At 44.0% G+C, this 22266-nt stretch overlaps 1 protein-coding gene across 1 annotated transcript in view; it reads right to left on the bottom strand.

Annotated features, from left to right (window-relative positions):
• LOC132576473 (protein mono-ADP-ribosyltransferase PARP12-like) overlaps nucleotides 1–22266 on the bottom strand; it is a 45865-nt gene that overhangs the window by 20915 nt on the left and 2684 nt on the right. Inside the window, exons 2-7 of the mRNA XM_060245643.1 lie at nucleotides 21608–21743; nucleotides 13610–13874; nucleotides 11533–11631; nucleotides 10328–10451; nucleotides 2696–2879; nucleotides 1838–1958 (exon numbers count right to left, since the gene is read on the bottom strand). Of these exons, the coding sequence (XP_060101626.1) occupies nucleotides 1838–1958; nucleotides 2696–2879; nucleotides 10328–10451; nucleotides 11533–11631; nucleotides 13610–13874; nucleotides 21608–21743 (929 nt within the window). The remainder of the gene's footprint in view (nucleotides 1–1837; nucleotides 1959–2695; nucleotides 2880–10327; nucleotides 10452–11532; nucleotides 11632–13609; nucleotides 13875–21607; nucleotides 21744–22266) is intronic.

Below are 22266 nucleotides of genomic sequence, written 5' to 3'. Positions count from 1 at the left end.
CAGCATTCCTCTGATCCAGAAAGGTAGTAACTTTCTTGGGAAAAAAATAAGGTTAGATAGACATGACTTCTTTTTGAGAAACCCATGCTAGCTCTTAGTAATCACAGCCATCCTTTCTAAATGTTCACGGACAGACTGATGATTTGTTCTGAAACAGTGGCACCAGGGATCGGTTTTGTTCTGAAACAGTGGCACCAGGGATCGGTTTTGTGGAAGGTGGTTTTTCCATGGACTGGTGCAGGGGACGCTGGAGTTTTTGCCACCCCAGGCTGCCCCCCATGCCCACACTGCATCCCCGCCCCCCCATGGGGATCTTTAAATAGAGAGGGAGACTGGGGCTGTTTCTGCCTCCCCCTCCCATTTAAAGACCGCCCCCACTGATCAGCTGATTGATGGAGGTCTATAAATGAGGGGTAAGCTAAGGTCACAGCAGCACTGCCCCTTCTGCCTGCCCGGAACCCTGCAAGGGGAGGCAGCCTTGGAGCGAGGCCATGCTACCTCTTTAGACTGGGGCTGCTCTGCCTCACTTCGCAGCCTGGTTACTAGCAGGCCACGGACCAGTACTGGTCCACGGCCCGGTGGTTGGGGACCCCTGTTTTAAAACTTTTCCAGGTATAGACATCAAGCTGATTGGTTGGCAGTTACCCAGATCCTCCTTTTTTCCCTTCTTAAAGATGGGGATAACATTTAGCTCTCTCAAATCTTCTAGTACTTCACCTGTTCTCCAAGAATTCTCAAAAATAACAGACAGAGGCTAAGAAATTACATATTTGAGTTCTTTTAGTACCCTTGGATACAGTTTATCTGGCCCTGAGGACATAGTTTCATAGTCTCCCCATATATTCCCCAGAGGGGACTGCGATCTGGTTCTCAAAATCTATTAACAATCCCCGGGCCGAAGGAGGCCAAACTGAAAGTTACTAGAGAAATGGCCTTCTTGATCTCAGCCCCCCACTGGTGGAACCAATGGGCCTTGCGGAGCCTTGCTCAGTTCCACAGGGCCTGCAAGACTGCTCTTTTTTCAGCTGGCCTTTACTTAATGATCTTGCAGCATACTGTTGAATGAATACCGTCGCCACGGAAAAACTGTACGATGTATAACATCAAGATTTTAATATTAATCTAATCTTAGAATGCTTTTTAATTATAATGATGATTAATTTTATAAATGTTTGATTGTGACTTTCCTGTCACAAGGGGCCTACCATGTCCTTGCTTTTTTTTCTTACTTTGAACATAAGAAAATAATCCTTTGTGTTGTTTTTTGTATTCATACTATCTTATCTAAAGACAGAAGCTTGTAAGTAGTCCTAAGAAAGTGCCTCTCACTGTTTAAACTTAGTTCAGTGATAAAGCCCATTTTTTGCATATGGAAGGACCCAGACTCAATCTCCTGTGAAAATGAACTCAAGCGACCAGCCTGACAGCCAGCATAGTGTAATAGTTAAGACTAGAGGATTCTAATCTGAAGAAGCAGATATGATTCCCCACTCCTCCACACCAAGCCAGCTGTGTGACCTTGGGTCAGCTGCAGTTGTCTCAGAACTCTCTCAACTCCACCTACCTCACAAGGTGACTGTTGTGGGGAAGGGATGGGAAGGTGATTGTAAGCCACTTTGTGGCTCTTTAAGGCACAGAAAAGTGTGGCACAAAAACCTTTGCTTCTTCAGTCTAAGAAGAACCCATGTTTGAGACCTTAGAAAACGTTTGCCAATCAAAAGAGACAACAGAGGCTTTGAGACCCCCCCCCCCAAACACAGCTTTATATAAAATGTTTTAAAGCACACACTGTTTTAGCACACTTTCAAGGACTCAGGATGATTAGGAACACACATACCTTTGAAATCTAGCACATAATTCTGTTTCCCAGCTGTGAAGTGGAAGGTTGGAGAGGCTTCAGACTGATAGGCTTTCTCAAGGTCAAGGCTGTTTACCGAGGCGGCATCGTGGTCAACATCCTGCCAGCACAGAACCAAACTATTTTTCCCCCCAAAATCATCTTGCAAAAGCAGTAAGTTCCAATTTTTGCTTAAGAAAACTCTCATGGGGTCTACCCGGCTTGTCATTGGAAGAACATCTGCTACAAAAGTCAAGATGCATTTATTGTGATGACCAAACCCTGTACCAAAGTCAAGAAGCTGTTCAGAGCCATTAAAAGTAGCAGAGATAGACCTAACCCAAGGATATCCTATCCCATATATCTTGTTCTTTTTCAACAAGGATTATGCAGAAAACTCCATGGCTCCTTGTCCTCCATGTTAATAGGCAGAAAGAAGCACAAATTGAATGTTCAGTCCTGGAGAGCAAACTAGTTTCCAACCCGAGTGGTTTATACCCCCCCACCCCAATCCAAATACAACATCTAAACAAAACACAGCAATCACTGAGAAACAATAGCAGAATACATCAGATAGCAGCATAATTTACACAGCATTAAAGGTTTAAGTTATAACCACATTTTAATTAGTGCCTAAAAATCATTAAGTCCAATGGCAAAAAGACCTGGGAACAGTGTTGTATAAATCAGGACCAACCATGGAAAAGGTCTTGTCCCTGTTAGCCGTCTACCTATCTCCTAAGGCAGAGCCACCTTTAGAGTGGTGCTAAGTCCTGGAACAGCCTGACATACCAGTAGACCTTTACAGCGTACAGAATGCATGTTTATTCCAGTCAACAGCGACACAGTATTACTCACCTGCTTCCCATATTCATGCCACACTCCATACTCATCATTCCAATACCAGAGCCATTCTGTAGTAAGGATATAGTGAGGGGGCTTGGTCACAGAGGATGCTGTGGAGAGGCGTCTAACTTGGGTCCAGTCACAAGTCATACTGATGAAGTCAATGGTCAGTTTTTTAACACCACTGCAGGCAAACCTGTACATTTAGGTTAAAAAAGGAGAGGGGCATAAGAACATAAAAGAGCCCTTCTGGATCAGACGAACAGTTCATCTAGTCCAGCATCCTGTCTCATACAATGGCCAACCAGTTCATCTGGGACAATCAACAACAGGGCACAAAAGCCAAGTCATTTCCCTGATGTTGTTTCTTGGCTCTGGAATTCAGAGCATTAGTGCCTATGAATGTGGAGGTTCCCATCAGTTGCCATGGCTAGTAGCCACTGACAGACTTATCCTCCATTAATTTACCTAATCCTCTTTTAAAGCTGTTTATTCCTGTGGCCATAACTACACCCTCTGGCAGCAAATCCAACATTTTAATCACTCTCTGCATAAAGCAATATTTCCTTTTGTCTGTCCTGAACCTACTACCCCATCAGCTTCACTGGATGCCCTTGAGTTCTAGTGTTCTGGAAGAGGAGAAAAAAATTCTTTGTCAACTCTCTCCACCCCATGCACAATTTTATAAACCTCTTCTTTATGGTCTTCTTTCATTTGAAAGTTTTCAAAAAACTGAGAAAAACACTCTTAGTGCTAATAATGTTTAAAATGGATAGTGTGAAAAAAACACCATGAAAATCTGTTATTCTACCTGTAACCAACAGTGGTCTTCACTATAAACAATATTTCAGACCTAAGCTGTGCTAAAAATTTGGTACCTAGTATTTTGGCATAAAAGGCTGACTTGATGTTGTCTCTGACTTGATGTTGTCTCAGATTGCAGGCATCCTTACTCTGGACTAGCTTCATTTGCTTCCAGTTATAAACCCATAGTCAAATGTGACACAGCAATTGTTCTGAGGAAGACTGATTGGGTGAGGGGAGGGGGAGAACGGTGCCAAGGGGGAGTACTGCTGCCTGAATGCCAAGAACCTGAGAGTACTGCCTCTAGATGCATAGTGGAAAATGGCTGCACTTTGGCTGTGTGAACAATTTAATCCCTTTTCCACAAGCTCCCCTGTGATGGACTGTCAAGGGTTAATGCTTAACAGACTTTGAGAATCTCTGAGTGACAGGCTTTTCAAACAAAATTCTGTTGAGAGTTAGTTAAGAAATGACAATTGGAAACAAACCGTCGAAGAAGAGACAGTTAAGCACTGACTGAGGACTGGGAAGGAAGCAAAAGGAGAGGATGACAGAGGATTCTCATTTAAGCTAAAAAGAGAAATTGTTTCCAGTTAAGAGAAGTAATCTCTGCTTAGTCAAAAGGGTGATAAGCTCTTAAAAGATGAGTGATCCCTGCCCTGGGTACAATGAAGGGTTTTGGGAACATGGTTGTATGTTGCTGCATTCTAGACTTTAAATGTCAGTGAAACTTAGAAAAGTATGCTTGAGTATTTAAACAGAAAGTAAAAAGAAAGCATCTCTCCTCCAAGTTTTAAAGACCTTGTTGGATAGCAGAAACACTTTCTGGCAACAAATTATCTGAAATTGGTGTGATTACAAAGTTACCTCAGTTCTATTATTAGTTCACCTCATACATCCTACCCCTGATTCTACCTGACCTTTTCCAATCCTTTAGTAATAAAACCCATATTGTGGTGGCAAAATCAAACACCCTGATTGGGACTGGGTGGGACTATGGGGCATCAGCTATTGGCTCATCACATGTCTGTTACCCCCTCTGGCCTCACATTGGCTGATTTTGCTCTCCCCCACCCATTGCAGGCCCAGAAATGTTGAACAAACTGCCAAAAGCAGTCTTACCTCAGAGACAGCCACATCTCCAACTCTTCTTTGTGTCCTCTCTGTCCATCGGCCTCACAAAAGGCCTCCTAGCACATGCCACCTCCAAAGGTCACAGAAATAGCCAGGGATGCCAGGCCCCACTGGGAGTGCAGGTTCTAGCAGGGGAGCGCAGCTATCATATACCCTTGACCAAAGAACGGTGCACTCCTATCTGGGATGGTCATCTTCTTCCACTGAGCACACAGCTTTGGGAGGGATGCACATGGAACGGTGAGGGAGGTAGGGGACACCTACTTAGCCAGTCAGATCAACCAAATCAACCCTGTGATCAATGGGGTGACAGATGTTGCAGCCAGATCGCCCTCACATCTGACTGGGAGTGTTTACTTAGAGGTCATGGCTGCCACCTGGGAAGTGTCAGCCAGAGCCTGTTGCTAAGAAACACAGGCTGCTTTTGTCAGTAAATGGAGAGGCCTCAAGTGAGTAGAATGGGATACAGTCCACTCTCCAAATCTGTTATTTTCTCCAGAATGGTGGTAATAATAATAACAATAATAATAATAATAATAATAAATTTATTTTTATATCCCGCCCTCCCCGGCTCAGGGCAGCTCACATGACATGGTTTACACCATGATTACACTAAAATCCATCAATATATTAAAAACAATTAAAACAGTTAGATACAATTCAGATTAAATTAATTAACAATTAAAAATTATCACATATAAATTAAATTAAAGTGCCACAGTTCAGAATGTGTATAGGATGGCTAGGTGTCATCTCCGGGTGCCATCTAAAATGCGAGTTGACAGAGGGTGGTTTTGCAAGCCCTGCGAAATTGATTTAGGGCTCGCAGGGCTCGCACCTCCTCTGGTAGTTGGTTCCACCATTTGGGGGCCATTGTGGAGAAGGCCTGCTCCTAGTTGCCTTCAATCTGGCCTCTCTTGGTCCAGGGATTCGTAGTAGGTTTTGAGAAGAGAGATCTACTGTCTGGAGTTCAGCTGTGATCCCAGATCTCTCAGGCTCCACCTGAGGATTGGCTACCTTATGCCGGATTGCTTGCTACTGTTCAGTGGCTGCCCCCCTGTGATAGTCAGTGTGGGATAGGAGTTAGGGCTTCAGAGCGGGGTCTGTCAGACCCAGATTCTTGCTGTGGAAGCTGACTGGGTGATTTCGGACCAGTCACAGATTTTCAGGCTAAACTGCCTCACAGGGTTGTTGTTCAGATCAAAGGGGGGAGAGGAGAATCATAGAATTGGAAGGTACCTCCAGGGTCATCTAGTCCCACTCCCTGCACAATGCAGGAAACTCACAAATACCTCCCCCTAAATTCACAGGATCTTCATTGCTGTCAGATGGCTATCTAGCCTGTTTAAAAACCTCCAAGGAAGGAGAGCCCACCACCTCCTGAGGAAGCCTGTTGAATGATGTAAGCTGCTTTGGTTCTCCCTACCGCTGTGGAGAAAGACTGTCCATTTCCTACATAGAGGCTGCAGAGAGGGAGAAGCCAACGGAAAGCTGAAGTCAGAGGGGCAGATAAAGGAAAGGAGATAGGGTTGCCAACTTCAGGTTAGGAAATTCCTGGAGATTTAAAAGGGTGAGGCCTGGAGAGGGTGGGGTTTGAGGAGGGCTGGGACCTCAAACAGATACAATGCCATTTCCTCCTGGGGAACCACTGTTGCCGATCTCCAGGTGAGGGCTGGAGATCATTCAGAATTACAACTGCTCTCCAGATGGCAGAGATTAGATTCCCTTAAGGTGCGGGGGAGTGAATGTCTTCACTTGGCTGGGTGGGAAAACAGCAAGGGTGGGTGGAAAAACTCACCCAGAGCCTCTTCCTAGAGCCCCTTGTATTTTTCTTCACAATAGGCCTTATTATTAGTACTTTAATAAAACATTCTGTTTATTTTGAACTTTCAAAAGCCTCTTGTGTGCCATTTCAGAAGTAGAAGCAGCTGATTTTGTCTCTTCCCTCAGGTCCCTAGACTGGGCCAGCATCAATATAAATACATATAATAAAATGACTGGGTGGAATAGCCATAGATCAACAAATAAGAAGAAAATAGATACAGGGGCTACTCAGCAAGAAAGAAGGGGAAAAAGGAATTCCTGTTCATGAGGGAGGGAAGAGGGCATGATCGTCATACCCCAATCACCAAATGGGGGCAACCTGGTGCTGGCAGGAAGAGTTATGAGATGCCACAACGAAAAGGCTTAAGAGAAAAACATCACCCTGTGGAGGGGCTGTGGTAGAGCATTTCTTGGCATGCAGAAGACCCCAGGTTCAATCCCTGGCATCTCCCATTAAAGTGCCAGGTAGATGATGTGAAAGACCTCTGTCTGAGGCCCTGGATAGCCACTGTCCAATCTGAGTATACAATAGTTACCTTGATGGACCAATAGTCTTTCAGTATAAGGCAGCTTCATGTGCTCATCCCCATCCCACCCCAGTTTCTGCTCAGCACTATTTCAAGTACACTACAAAACAGGAAAATGCCATAATTTAAGGCCCTACTACTTTACAACTAAGCTTACAAGGAAAAAATCCTGCCATAAAGCAAAACATCTAAAACAAGGTGGGTCCATAAAACCCAAGCGAGACTCAGTGAAATGAGCACATCGCTCCCTTTCCTATTTTGAGCATTTTACTGTCTGTTGAGCTCCCATTTCTTACTTGGCTGTTGCTCAAAATAGGCCACTGACCACCACTCTTTGCATTAACAAGTTTATTAAAGGCAGAGAAGAGACTAGAACAGCTGGATATGGTCTTCAACACAAACCAGGTCTTGAGCCCTTTTACAACCCTCTCTCTCTCTCTCGGCTTGGCTTCGCGAACGAAGATTTAAGAAGGGTGCAATAGTCCACGCTTGCTGCAGGCTCGCTGGTGGCTGACAAGACCAATATGGGACAGGCAGGTCCGGCCACAGCGGCTGCAGGGAAAAGTCTGATCTAGGGTTGGTGCTGTAGCAGTGCGATTCTTCCTCAATCTCCTTTTGTCCTCAAGACCAGCTATGCGTGCGTTCTCAAAGGAAGAGACAGCCTGGTGGATGGTGTGCCTCCATGCTTTGCGATCTGAGGCTAGGTCAGACCACTGGTGATGGTTGATGTGACAGGTGCTAAGGGATTTCTTCAAGGAGTCCTTGTACCTCTTCTTTGGTGCCCCTCTATTTCGATGACCGGTGGAGAGTTCGCCATACAGGGCAATCTTGGGAAGGCGGTGGTTTTCCATCCTAGAAATATGCCCTGCCCAGCGCAGCTGCGTCTTCAACAGCAGTGCCTCAATGCTGGTAACCTCCGCCCGCTTGAGGACTTCAGTGTTGGTCACAAAGTCACTCCAGTGGATGTTGAGGATGGTGCGAAGGCAGCGCTGATGAAAGCGCTCGAGGAGTCGCAGGTGATGACGGTATAAAACCCACGATTCGGAGCCGTAGATGAGGGTTGTCATCACAACCGCTTTGTAAACATTGATCTTTGCGCCTTTTTTCAGATGCTTGTTGCTCCACACTCTTTTGTGCAGTCGGCCAAATGCACGGTTTGCCTTTGCCAGCCTGTTGTCAATCTCCTTGTCAATCTTGGCATCTGAGGAGATGATGCACCCCAGGTAGCTGAACTGCTGGACTGTCTTCAGAACTGATTCACCCACAGTGATGCAGGGGGGGGGGGTGATAATCTTCCTGGGGTGCAGGCTGGTGGAGAACTTCTGTCTTCTTCAGACTAACTTCTAGGCCGAATAGCTTGGCAGCCTCTGCAAAGCAGGACGTCATATGCTGCAGAGCTGATACCGAGTGGGAGACGAGTGCAGCATCATCAGCAAACAGTAGCTCTCGGATGAGTTTTTCCATTGTCTTGGAGTGTGCCTTTAGTCGCCTCAGGTTGAACAGGCTGCCATCGGTGCGATAGCGGATGTATACACCATCGTCATCATCTAGATCTACTGCGGCTCTTTGAAGCATCATGCTAAAGAAGATCGTAAAGAGAGTTGGCGCGAGAACGCAGCCTTGCTTTACACCTGTGCCTATTGGGAAGGGCTCCGAGAGGTCGTTGCAGTGTCTGACTTGGCCTCGCTGGTCTTCGTGTAGCTGGATGATCATGCTGAGGAACCTTGGGGGACATCCTAAACGTTCCAAGATTTGCCACAGGCCTTTCCTGCTAACGGTATCGAAAGCTTTGGTAAGGTCGACAAAAGTCACATACAGAGCCTTGTTCTGTTCCCTGCATTTCTCTTGGAGCTGCCTGAGAACAAATACCATGTCGGTGGTGCTCCTGTTAGCTCTGAAGCCGCACTGGCTCTCTGGGAGGAGTTCTTCTGTAATGGTGGGCACCAGTCTGTTCAGGAGTATTCTGGCAAGGATTTTGCCTGCGATGGAGAGCAGGGTTATCCCCAGGTAGTTGGAGCAGTCTGACTTTTCCCCTTTGTTCTTGTATAGGGTGATGATGATTGCATCGCGAAAGTCCTGTGGTAATTTGCCTTGTTCCCAGCAGGTGACAAGTACTTTGTGAAGTGAGCTATGTAGTACTGTGCCCCCATGCTTCCAGATCTCTGGTGGAATTCCATCAACTCCCGCTGCCTTGCCACTTTTCAGTTGCTTGATGGCTTTAACAGTCTCTTCTAGGGTGGGGATCTCATCCAACTCTTTTTTCACCGGTTGAAGTGGGGTGAGGTGGATTGCTGAATCTTGAACTACGCGGTTGGCACTGAAGAGAACCTGAAAATACTCCGACCACCGGTTCAGTATGGATGCCTTGTCTGTGAGGAGCACTTGGCTGTCTGCACTATGCAAGGGACTCTGAGCCTGATATGATGGACCATATACTGCCTTCAGGGCTTCGTAGAACCCTCTTAAATCACCAGTGTCTGCACACAGCTGGGTTCTCTCTGCAAGCTTGGTCCACCACTCGTTCTGAATGTCTCGAAGCTTGCGCTGGAGGTTGCTACATGCAGCGCGAAAGGTTGCTTTTTTCCCAGGACAGGAGGGCTGAGCAAGATGTGCTTGGTAGGCAGATCTCTTTTTTGCCAGTAATTCTTGGATCTCTTGATTGTTCTCATCAAACCAGTCCTTGTTCTTCCTTGTGGAGAACCCGAGGACTTCTTCAGAGATCTGCAGGACGGTAGTTTTTAGGTGTTCCCAGAGTGCTTCTGGAGAAGGGTCTGTGGGGCAACTGGGGTCCTCAATTCTTGACTGGAGTTTTGCATCAGGCGACCAATACCCTGAACCGCCTACATGCAGGATCGGGACTGCGGCTTCCAGTGGCACCTTCCACCTGCCGTTTCGCCCCTTGCCCATCGCTGCAGGACTTGATGCGTTGTGTGTTGTGTGTGTGGATATGCCCTTCAGGCCTGCGCAGAGGAATTTTTTAGGTGAAGCGCAGTGTGCGCGGTACTGGCTCCACCCTTTCACCTGGGGGTCATCTGCCATCCCAGTTAGTCACTTCTAGTGAGCAGGGACTCATGGAAGCTCCTCCCAGTCAGTCACTTCTAGTGAGCAGCGTTTCATGAAAGCTCATCCTAGTCAGTAACTTCTAGTGAGCAGTGACTCATGGAAGCTACAACCCATAAAGCTTGAAAACAACTAAAATGTAAACCGAACCATAAAAATACAATGTAAACTTTAAAAAAACGATAAAAACATCCATTGAAACAATTAAGAAGAAGAAATATCAATGAAGGATCTGACATAATTTTTTACAGGAGATGGACTCTGCTCAGTACTTCTAAAATCAGTAAATCTATACCTTTCATTAAAGGGGTCACAGTAGTGCTTTTCAATGTCCTCCATTAAAGGCAGCTCCTTCCATTGGGTACCATCTAAGAGTTCCCATCTGTATGGTAAATGGAAGTGAACACGGATACATTTATCTAGACAAAAGTAAAATTAAAGTGTTAATCCAATGGCCTATTAAAAATGTCATCAGCATATCTATGTCAATCTCAACAGCTATTCCTGGTGCACTTTTCATGCATGCCTGAGCACTCCTTTTCCTATAAGCTGGTTACCTCACAGTCCAAACTTTTTAGTGCATACCAATAAAGGTCCCAAAACTACACCTGCACCAATCAAGATCCAGCCCAAAGCTAACCAAAGGCAGAAAAGATTCCAATAACAATGTTTTCCCCATTGGTAGATGTGGGCATATAAAAGAAGCTGACAGAGACCTCCAATTTTTGTGAACAGATTCCATCTGAAACCATCTACCATCGCTAAACACTGCAACATCAAATCCCTCCAGGACAGATGAAGTAGGATTTATTTTCAGAGTTTATTCCCTGCCTTTCTGCCCTCATCATGGTTACCAAGGCAGCTAGCAGATTAATATATATATTTGAATATATATATTTAAAATGTCTTTCAAACCATTAAAACCAAACAAAAACACATCATTAAAATCAAAGCTAAAATAAAATAAATAAATGAAAACAATAAAAACACAGGACAGGAATGAAGGATTACTCCCATGCAATGTGTTGATTTCTCCCATTTAATTTGTGTATAAGAAGGATCAGGTAACATCCATTTAATGAGTTTTCCTGTATTCCTAAACTCGGTTACATGTTTGAATGAAACATGTCCAAAGCAACACTCACTTAAATATTACATTTATAGGCCACTGTGACAGGAAAATTAGAAAGGAAAACACCACATCCCAAAAGGAAAACATGACATACCTAATGCTTACTGCCTTTCTTTCCCCAGCAACACGGATGTTTTAATAACCATCGTAAGGGAACGGAGGATGATAAGGACATCAGCAGATATGTAAATGCTGCAAAAGTTTACTAAAGCTACATAAATCCTATGACTTAATTTGTGACTTCTTATTGGGAATGTCTTTAAAGTACACAAAACAAAGGTGAGAGCCAGAGGACGAAGGCAGAGAAGAAAATTTAAGTGGGGGAGGGAAAGCAGGAAACACCCAGGCCTTCAAGCATCACAACTTACCTTGGAAGCTACAACTTTTCCTAATGTGGTACAAGCAAATCATATCCGATTCTTCACTGATGTTTGTCCTCAATGGAGCCTGACCACTGCTCCTTCTTTCTGAGAAAGAAGAAAACATGCACTGTGAGTCCAGAGCTGAATAGAATCCAGTCATAACACTGCAAGAGAAAGTGAAGAAACCCATAAAATTTTTAAGCCAATTTAACTGGAATGGAATCTGATCCAAACACAACCATAAGACAACCTTCAAAGTATGCCCCCAACACACTTCAAATTTTCCTGAAAAGAAAATCAAGCTGGTGCAGATCTCTTCTATCCCGATATTAGTTAAGACACTAAGAAACTCAAGGGGGAATGTGTTATAATATGTTGGGAAGGAAGGCAGACACCATTTTCTGGGGTTTCTTTTCATATTTCAAATTTGAGTGCGAGTAAAACCTTATTTTAAAATGCATTTTGCTTACTTCAAAGGAGTATATAGATTTTCCAGCATCATTTCTCCAATTTTTCCAAGGGAAAAAACTGAGGTCTTCCCCACCCCCAGCCAAGGTTCCATTCTGCTCCTGAGCTTTCTTGTTTATACTGCAAGTGTTCAAGGAGAATCTTTTAAAGGCTTTCTTTTTTTTTTTACAACTCCAATGGTTAAAAATTTTCAAGTTTTCCAAGTTAGAGACTGTACTGCATTCTAAAGCTCATATCATCTCAACAACAAACCAGACACAGCATTCAGCAAAATGGGTTCATCACAGTTACTCGTTTCAGATGTTTTCAACAGAACATACAACCAACAGGTTCAGGACAGACAAAAGAAAGTACTTCTTCACTCAGTAAGAAATATTTTCTGCTAATAATAGAGCTATCCTCTATTATCAATGACTATTACTCAAGATTACAAAAAGAAATCTCCACATCCAGAGGCAGTAAGCCTCTGAATACCAATCCAATGCAGGATCAGCCTACAGCACCCCTAACAAGTGTTCATTCAGCCACGGCTTAAAGTGTCCCACCCTTAATTCAAACCCATTAGTATTAATCTTCTCCTCTGTTGCCAACAGGAACAGCTCCTGCCCTCCTCTAAATAACAACCCTTCAAATGCTTATAAAAAGCAATCATGCCCCCCCCCCCAACCTTCACAAGTCCAGCAACACACATCATTCGTCAGTCACCTGATTAACAACACATTTCATTGGTCAACTAGACTCAGAAGGACTTCTTAATGAACACCTGATAGGGCTAAAGTCTTGGTTCTTCAGTATCTTGGCTGAACGGTTACTGGTGGTAGTACATTACCCTAGGCTATGGCCATGAGAATAAACTCCCCTGCACTTTTGTGTTTTGTCTGGGCTGTGACCTGAACATATTTTGACATCACAGCAAGGTAAAAAACAGTTAATCTAAATGGCAAAACATTACTGTATATAGATGCTTCCATGTTAACCTCACAATTCGTACCTCTGATCAAAAAAGGAAAGGTGAGTGGTGGCAATGGAAAGGAAGCAAGCAGCAAATGAAGCCCTCTACCAGGATCCACCACCAAGGTGAAACAGGCAGAATGAGAACTTGCAGGATCATTCTGACAAATGGCTTTGCTAGTAATAATAGTAGTAGTAGTAGTAATGGTGGTGGTGATAGTATTAGTTAGAGAAGTTTGGCAAGCTCACCCAAGCTTGATTTTGGGCAATTAAAAAAACCTTTAAAATCAGAAACAAAAATATAGCAATCCGCCCCCATTCTAAAATTTTGATCTGGTTTTACAGCCAATGCCTCCCTCCAAGTCTATGAACCCTGCTGTGACCTGCGTGCCCCTACAATGCAATGCTTTCCTTTTGTAAGGTGGCTGGCAACAATCATTTTAGAGGAGGACATGAACACAACAAAGACCACTACTCACTTCTGGCATGCTTTGGACTGATTGCAGTATCTGAATATAGTGTTATCCGATTGTGAATTTGGTTATAGTTGCTTTTTGCAGATTCATAATATTGACTTCTTTTTATGGTTTTAATTGTTATATGTGCACACACGTGGAAGCCTTGAGACCACACTGTAAATATTTTAATAAATAAAATACTTTACCTTTGCAAGTTAATGTTGTGTTGTGTTTGATGTCATACATGTTCCTGTAGATCAAGGGAAGTTTACCAATTATGATTTGGCTCAAACCCCACTTTTCCAGCTTCTCACGACATTCAGGATCACAAATGTTATGTGAGTGTTTGCAGTCACTTCCAAACCTGCATATTCCCTGGAGGTAGTATTGGCATACATGAAGTTTGATACAGATCTTCTTAAAGGTACAGGACCCAAAAGGTCCATCTCCTTTGTTATAGTATGTGCATATCTAAAAACAGAAAGAAAAAACAGATATAAGAATACCATTAAAATATGCAGGTTTAGATACTACCAATTCAAGCAAAGAGGCAAAAATAGATAAGTAAACATTTAGAATGTTTGTAAACTACTTGAGTTCTGACAGCAGCCTGAATCCTCAGTATCTAGAAGATAAACTTCCAACAGCTGGGATCACACAAGAAATCTGGCTAGCATTGGTATCCTCTTCTGCACCCTGAACCAAGTGCTATTCAGTAGCCAAGGGCTATGAAACACACATAGATTGCCAGCCCCCTGCAGTTATTTGGTACACTAACATATAAAACACAGTACAGGATGAATTTTAAAGATTAGCATTCTGTTTCCCCAGTGTTATCCAGTCATGATACCTCCAAAGGATCCAACTCCTGGGTCTGATTTCCTCTATCATGGAGCTTTAAGACCATAGAACATTTGTTTCTATTTGACTAAACAAATTACACCCAAACACAGAGAGTAAGTCAGAGAGGACCTGGTAACAAACCCAAACAAAATGTTTATAGAACAGTAAACACATCTAAACACTTTGAATAGATGATATTTTAAAAAGCAGTATGCTATTGAGCCAGCATGTTTAAAATGTTCAGAAAGGCTTCCTTAAAAACTCCTAGAATAATTTTCTCAGTTTCTGAGGGCACCATCTCTCTTCTCTGTTATTCTTTGTCTTAAACTTAAAGCGGCATCTGGATCGAGGCAGCTCGGCAGTGCTGATGTTAGACCTATCGGCAGCATTCGATACGGTCGACCATCAGCTGCTGACTAGCCGTCTCGCCGACGCGGGGATTCAGGGGTTGGCTTTACAATGGCTCTCCTCGTTCCTTGATGGTCAGGGACAGAGGGTGGCAATTGGGGGTGAGTTGTCCCGGAGGCACATGCTTGATTGCGGGGTGCCTCAGGGGGCAGTTCTTTCCCCAATGCTGTTTAACATCTACATGCGCCCCCTTGCCCAGATTGCCCGGAGGTATGGGCTGGGTTGCCACCAGTACGCTGATGACACCCAGCTCTATCTACTCATGGACGGCCAGCCTGACTGTGTCCCAGAAAACCTGGACCTGGCATTACAGGACGTGGCTAGATGGCTAAGGCTGAGTAGGTTGAAACTAAATCCAGCAAAGACAGAGGTCCTTTGCTTGGGTTGCCATGGTCCAGGAGGGGAAATTCCCCTACCAGCTCTTGACGGTGTGCCACTGACAATTGCGCAGGGTCAAGAGCTTGGGGGTACTACTTGAGCCTGCCTTAACATAGGGGTGAGGGGGTCTGCCTTACAATGGCTCTCCTCCTTCCTCGAGGATCGGGGACAAAGGGTGGCAATTGGTGGCGAGCGGTCCCGGAGGCGCACACTGGATTGTGGAGTGCCTCAAGGGGCAGTCCTCTCACCAATGTTATTCAATATCTATATGCGCCCTCTTGCCCAGATTGCCAGGAGATATGGACTTGGGTGCCACCAATACGCAGATGACACCCAACTCTATCTGCTGATGGACGGCCGGCCTGGCTGCGTCCCTGAAAATTTAGACCGGGCCTTGCAGGATATGGCAATGTGGTTGAGGGGGAGTGGGCTGAAATTGAATCCAGCGAAGACAGAAGTCCTTTGTCTGGGTCGGGGCGCCCGGGAAGGGGAAATACCTCTCCCGGTCTTCGACGGGGCGCCGCTGAAAGCGGCGCACCGGGTTAGGAGTCTGGGAGTTTTACTGGAGCCTTCTTTATCAATGGAGGCCCAGATTGCAGCCACTTCCAAGTCAGCCTTTTTTCACCTGAGGCGGGCAAGGCAGTTGGCTCCCTTCCTAGAGCGCCAAGACCTGGCAACGGTACTTCACGCAACGGTCACCTCGAGACTGGATTACTGTAATGCCCTCTACATGGGGCTGCCTCTGTACCGAACCCGGAAGCTGCAGCTGGTGCAGAACGCAGCGGCCAGACTGTTGTTGGGGCTCCCTAAATGGGAGCACATACAGCCTGGGCTGCGCGAGCTGCACTGGCTGCCAGTAACATACCGGATTCGTTACAAAGTGCTGGTCATTACCTTTAAAGCCCTATATGGTCGAGGACCTGTCTACCTTAGGGACCGTCTCTCCCCATACGAACCCCAGAGAGCACTGAGGTCAGCTGGAAAAAACTTGTTGACCACCCCCGGACCGAAAGAGGTGAAGCTGCAATGCACCCGTAACCGGGCCTTCTCCTCTGTAGCCCCGAACCTATGGAACCAACTTCCAGAGGAAATGCGGGCCCTGCGGGACCTTGAACAATTCCGCAGGGCCTGCAAGACCTTCCTCTTCCGACTGGCTTTCGCTGACGAAGAAAGAAATTGCTAATGATTACCGCCATTATAAAAGCGCAACTAGCATTAGCACTTTTATCAATTTAATTAAGTGATTTTAAACTTATCAGAATTTTTAATGTTTAATGTTAATGTAACCTTGTCTTTTGTATAAGAGAAATTGAATGATGTTGTTAGCCGCCCTGAGCCTGCTCTGGCGGGGAGGGCGGGATATAAATAAAATTATCTAATCTAATCTAAAATTATCTAATCTTAACCATGGAGGCCCAAGTAGCAGCCACTGCTAAGTCCGCATTTTTTCATCTTAGGCGGGCGAGGCAGTTGGCTCTTTTCCTGGAGCAGGATGATCTGGCAACAATGATCCATGCAACGGTCACCTCAAGGTTGGATTACTGTAATGCCCTCTACATGGGGCTGCCCCTGTGCCGAACCTGGAAGTTGCAGCTAGTGCAGAACGCCGCCGCTCGGCTGTTATTAGGGCTCCCTAGACAGGAGCACATTCAGCCGGGCCTCCGGGGACTGCACTGGCTGCCAATAATATACCGAGTCTGGTACAAGGTGCTGGTTATTACCTTTAAAGTCCTATATGGCCTAGGACCTGCCTACCTTAGGGACCGTCTCTTCCCATATGCTCCCCAGAGAGTGCTGCGATCCGGCTCTAGAAATCTGCTTGTAATCCCTGGGCCAAAGGAGGCCCAGTTGAAGTCAGCCCCTTGCTGGTGGAACCAGTTACCGGAAGAGGTCAGGGCCCTGCGGGACATTGGACAGTTCCGCAGGGCCTGTAAGACAGTCCTCTTCCGGTTGGCTTATAACTGACCGGCACTGAAACATTATTGAAATATTCTGACAGAAGACTATAAGATAGCACACTGAGACTGATTGATGTATTGATATATTAGTTGTTTTAATTATGTAAATTATTATTGTATTTTAATTCTTGAATTTTATTGTAATAATTTTTATGTTGTGAGCCGCCCTGAGCCTGCTTTGGTGGGGTAGGGCGGGATATAAATCAAATGAAATGAAATGAAATGAAACTTAAATATCCTTACTGTCCACTGATTTCCTACCCAAAACAATGAAGCAGGCTGCTACAATGAGAAGCATTGCTCTGACAAACATACCTCTAGGAACTAGAGGTCCTTAAAGGTTCATTTTAATCAGCACTTATGGAGTTCTCTAGGGAAACACAGGCAAAGGCAACTGTTGCTATTCCATGTTGCTTGACATCAACTGCCAAGCACATGAGATTTTCAATACACAGGTTTCATGCCCAGTTAATGACCATTCACAGGCCAAAAGAAAACTTCCACTATGGACTGTTAAAACATTCTGTGGACATTAATATCATTGATCTAGTACTGTTAACCTGGCATACACAAAACGTTTAGTGACTTCCACGTTAACTGGTGAAATTCAACAGGGTAGTGATTCTTGAGGGTATGCACTGTATTCTACTAGCCCGTAATGAAAAAAATAGATTCATAAAGTACCAGAAATACCATAAGCAAGAGAGCTACAACTAGTTTGCTTATGAAACAATACAAATTTGTAAATTTCCATTCAGTTGGCTGCTGGAAATGCCTTCCATGAGGCAGACAGCGAAGCATTACAAAATATGGGTCTCTTCTGCCTTTCAGTTACCAACATGGTGTAGCAGTTACACTAGTGCAGGGGTGGCCAAACTGTGGCTTGGGAGCAACATGTGGCTTTCAAAGCCCCTGTCGCCCAGCCTGGAGAAGGCATTTGTCTCTTTTAAATCACCAAGCCAGCCAGCAGCTTGGAAAATACAATTAAAATTGCTTTATTTCCACCTCGCCCTCCCTTATCCCACATCTATTTCCTTCCTTCCTCATGGCTCTCAAGCATCTGATGTTCATGTCTTGCGGCTCTCACACATCTAACATTTATTATATGTGGCTCTTATGTTAAGCAAGTTTGGCCATCTCTGGACTAGAGCGTTGGACTAGGAGCTGGAAGAAGATGACTGCAGATTTATACCCCACCCTTCTCTCTGAATCAGAGACTCAGAGCGGCATACAATCTCCTATATCTTCTCCCCCCACAACAGACATCCTGTGAGGTAGGTGGGGCTGAGAAGGCTCTCACAGTAGCTGTCCTTTCAAGGACAACTCCTGCAATAGCTATGGCTAACCCAAGGCCATTCCAGCAGCTGCAAGTGGAAGAGTGGGGAATCAAACCCGGTTCTCCGAAATAAGAGTCTGTACACTTAACCACTACATCAAACTGGCTCTCCTGGGTGACCTGGGGCCTGAAGTCATACTCTTTCAGCCTAACCTACCTCACAGGGCTGATATAAGGATAAAAAATGGATGAGAGGAAAACAGCGTAGGCCACTTTGGGTCACCACTGGGGAGAAAGGCGGGCTATTAATAAAATAAATAAATAAAATGATTAATAGGCATCTGTAGATAGGTTAAAACTCTTGTGTGCTATCTGTATACAGTCTGCCTTTCTCACTGATACTCAAAGCAGATTATATAGTACAAGTCAATACAATCAACAGTATAGGACATCCAATGAATAATGCATTGAATTTGGGTTGCAAAGATCAGAAATCTAGCAGAAATCTGAACAGGGATGAAACAAAGCACAAGTATTAACATGATGCCTTGAATGATAAGATTACATAGTAGGGTCCTGCTTACTACAATAGCCAATTATAACAATACACAGGAGCTCAGCCCTCCCCAGTCCCTATCCTTTTACTAAAGCATCTTTCTGAACCATTTCATTTCATTCCAGTACAGTTTTATCAGCTGTGTAAAAAAAAAAAAAAGCCCCCTGTATCATTCCATTTTGCATAATTTGTGGAATGCTTGAAGAGCAGGAGCATTCCTGACCTCATCAGCAGGCAGTTCCATAAAATGGAGGCCCCATCAGAGACTGCATGCGTATGAACAGTTGCTCATTTTGCCCATTTGCAGGGTGGCACCTGCAGATGAGTTAGAGGGCAGCCAGCCTGAACTGGAAGAAATACTTTTTGTAGCTGTATTAACCTGCTTCTCCAGCAGTAATGCTGTATTCAGTATAACCAAAAGGCTCTTAACTGAGGAGGCAAGGGTCGGCTGAATCCCATCAAAAATAGGGAACACATGTCCTAAAAGGCCTCTGACTTCCCAAGCAGCTTTACTTCTGACATTTCAGGGTTTAGTTTCAAATTGTTTACTCTTCACCATTTAACCACAGCAGCCAGATCCTCTACACAGAGGTGTCAAACTCATTTGTTACAAGGGCTGGATCTAACATGAATGTCACTTTGTTGGGCCAGGCCACATGTGTCATAATATGTACTGCCAGGTATTGGAAATTTTTTACCACTGATCATGATCCATACCTCACTCCCCTCAGCAGAGCTCAGGGCCAAACCAGCCACCCTTGCCCCTTACGGTTGCCAATTCTGGGTTGGGCAATCCCTGAAGATCTAGGGGAAGACCCTGTGGAGTCTCAACTTGAAAAAAGTTATGTCATCTCCTCATACTGATTTTGAACTACTTCTTAAACAATCAGACTACAACCCCAAGGGCATAATTTCTAAATCCTATGTCATATTGATTTCCCTGGATAGTGTTCAACATTTACCATGCCAATCTAAATGGCAACATGATTGTGGAATAGCTCTCACAGTATGTTCTCCTCAATGGAACCAGATCTGGTTATCTAACCTGTTTCGCACTAAACTGATCAGCTCAAAATTATTATCTTGATACAAGAATTTGTATCTTGATACAAGAATTATTGTAACTTGATACAAGAATTATTGCCTTATTTTTAATTTTATATCCATCTTGACCTCTCTCCTTGAATAGAGAATGGTTAGCATGTCTAGATACATCCATGTAGTTTAATATCCTTCCTTGTTATTTTATTATATGTATATAAGTATTTGTGCTTGTTTATAACTTATTTCCATAAGATTAATTAATTGTATACACATTTTAATATTGAAATTTACTTGTTAACTTCAAAAATTTAATAAAATTAATGTGAGACCCTGTGGAGGACGTGTTTGGGGAAGGGAGATACCTTGGCAGGGGGTACAATACCCTAACATACAATACCCTTACAGTCCACATTTGGACTGGTTTTCCTCCAGTAACTTGAGGGCTGGATAAGAGCCCTGGATGGGCTCGTTCTGGTCCCCAGGCAGTATGTTTGACGTATCTGCATCTTCAGGAGATTTCAAGGAAATATCGAGCTGGATATCATCACTATATTCATGACAATCAACCACAAACTATGAATGATTTGTTCTAAATGCTTTACAAAGAGACTAAAAAACAAAAGGGATCACACCCTGTGGAACCTCACAGGTTAGGTCCCACACTGATGAGAACTGGTCTCCAATGACAACCTTTTGAGTCCAGTCCATGATGAACAATTTGAAACAGTGCAATGCAAATCCTGATAGATACTTGTCATACAACACTGTCACAGAAGGTTGCCAACCTTCAGGTGGTGGCTGGAGATCTCCCTCTATGACTGATCTCCAAGCAACAGAGATCAGTTCACCTGGAGAAAATGGCTGCTTTGAGAAGAGGACTGTATGGCATTATATCAACCTGAAGTCTCTCCCCTCACCAAATCCTGCTCTCCTCAGCTCCATCCCCAAAATATTTCCCAACCCAGAGCTGGCAACACTATGTGTCACATCAGACCTGAGTGAGTCCTGATTACAGGCTTGAAGATGTCATGGAGAGATTTGGGGTTACTTTTCAATACCATGTCCCCCACTCCGTTTTCAAACAAACTGGCAAGTATGAGGATTAGAATCTGATCTTTTAAAAGATGGTTGAAGCAGCTGACATCCTTATTCCATCTGCTTAGCCTCCCTTGCCTGTCATGATGCTATCTTATCTGAATCCTTTCTTAATTTATTATTACATCTTTGGGCCTACAGCTGTACTGATTTATAGAATGTGCCCAATGGAAAATCGCTGCCTATGATATATATGCTGTTTTTATTGTATTCTTATGGTTTTAGTTTGTTGTTTTTAATAGTTTTAACTCTTTTTATTATCCGCCCTGAGCCCATTCACAGGAAAGGGCAGAATACAAGTTAACAAAAATAAATAACATTTTTTAAAAAGACTTAAGATATTTACATCTGACTTTTATCTCCAATGGAGACTCAAAACTGTTTCCAGTGTTCTCTCTTTCCTCCATTTTACCCTCACAATGAAAATCCTGTAAAGTAGATTAGATTGAAAGCAAGAAACCTGTCCCACAGCTACAGGGCAAACTTGAGCAACAGATGGAATTTTCACCTAGGTCTAACACTACCTGTGCAACCCTGTGCTATACACTTCCAGGATCATTGTCTTCTTCCAGTCAGTTTTGTTCCACATCTGACTTGATATTCAGTATCAGAGGAAACATCATCAATCCCATCCAGCAGGTCTCACCTCAGGGAGTAGTGAAGGATCATTCTGAAGCAGCAGGTGACGTAACTCTTCACTGGTCAAACCTTCCAACCCATGCTCTTTGAGGACACTCAGATTATGTGGAGAATGAACGTCATGGATGAATTTGCATTGTTTTCTGAAAGTAAAAACATGCCAATAATTGCATCAACTTTTCACTCTCACAAAGGAATTTCTTGAAAGCTATTTATCATTTACAACAGACCTGAGCCATATACTCATTCTTATGCGTGTCTGCTCTAAGCTATGTCTCACTGTTTTCATTGGGGCATACTCCAAGGTAAGCCAGAAGTATTTTTGAACCATTTTTAAAAACTACTCTACTTTGTCTGTGTTTTAAAAAATGGCTTTTTTTCTAAATTCTTCCTATCAAAGTCAAGAAAGACACTGCCTACCACTAGATGGATAGCAGTCTTTCTCTCTTTATCCTTATCAGAACAACGTATGAGTCCAGTGGTACCTAAGAGCAACAAAGTTTAATTCTGGGTATAAGTCTTCGCATGCATACTTCTTCAAGAAGGAAAAGAAAAAGTGCCCACTTCTTCAGAAAAATAGCCAGGGGCTGTCTTCCAAGAACGATGAGAAACAGTGTTTGCTTTTAACAGAACAAGATATCTAATTTCATAAGGTGTGCTTATGTG

The sequence above is a fragment of the Heteronotia binoei genome, chromosome 8 (genome assembly GCF_032191835.1).
Source record: "Heteronotia binoei isolate CCM8104 ecotype False Entrance Well chromosome 8, APGP_CSIRO_Hbin_v1, whole genome shotgun sequence".
Classification (NCBI taxonomy): domain Eukaryota; kingdom Metazoa; phylum Chordata; class Lepidosauria; order Squamata; family Gekkonidae; genus Heteronotia; species Heteronotia binoei.
The sequence above is the reverse complement of the archived record's forward strand: the minus strand, read 5'-3'. Positions and strand labels throughout refer to the sequence as shown.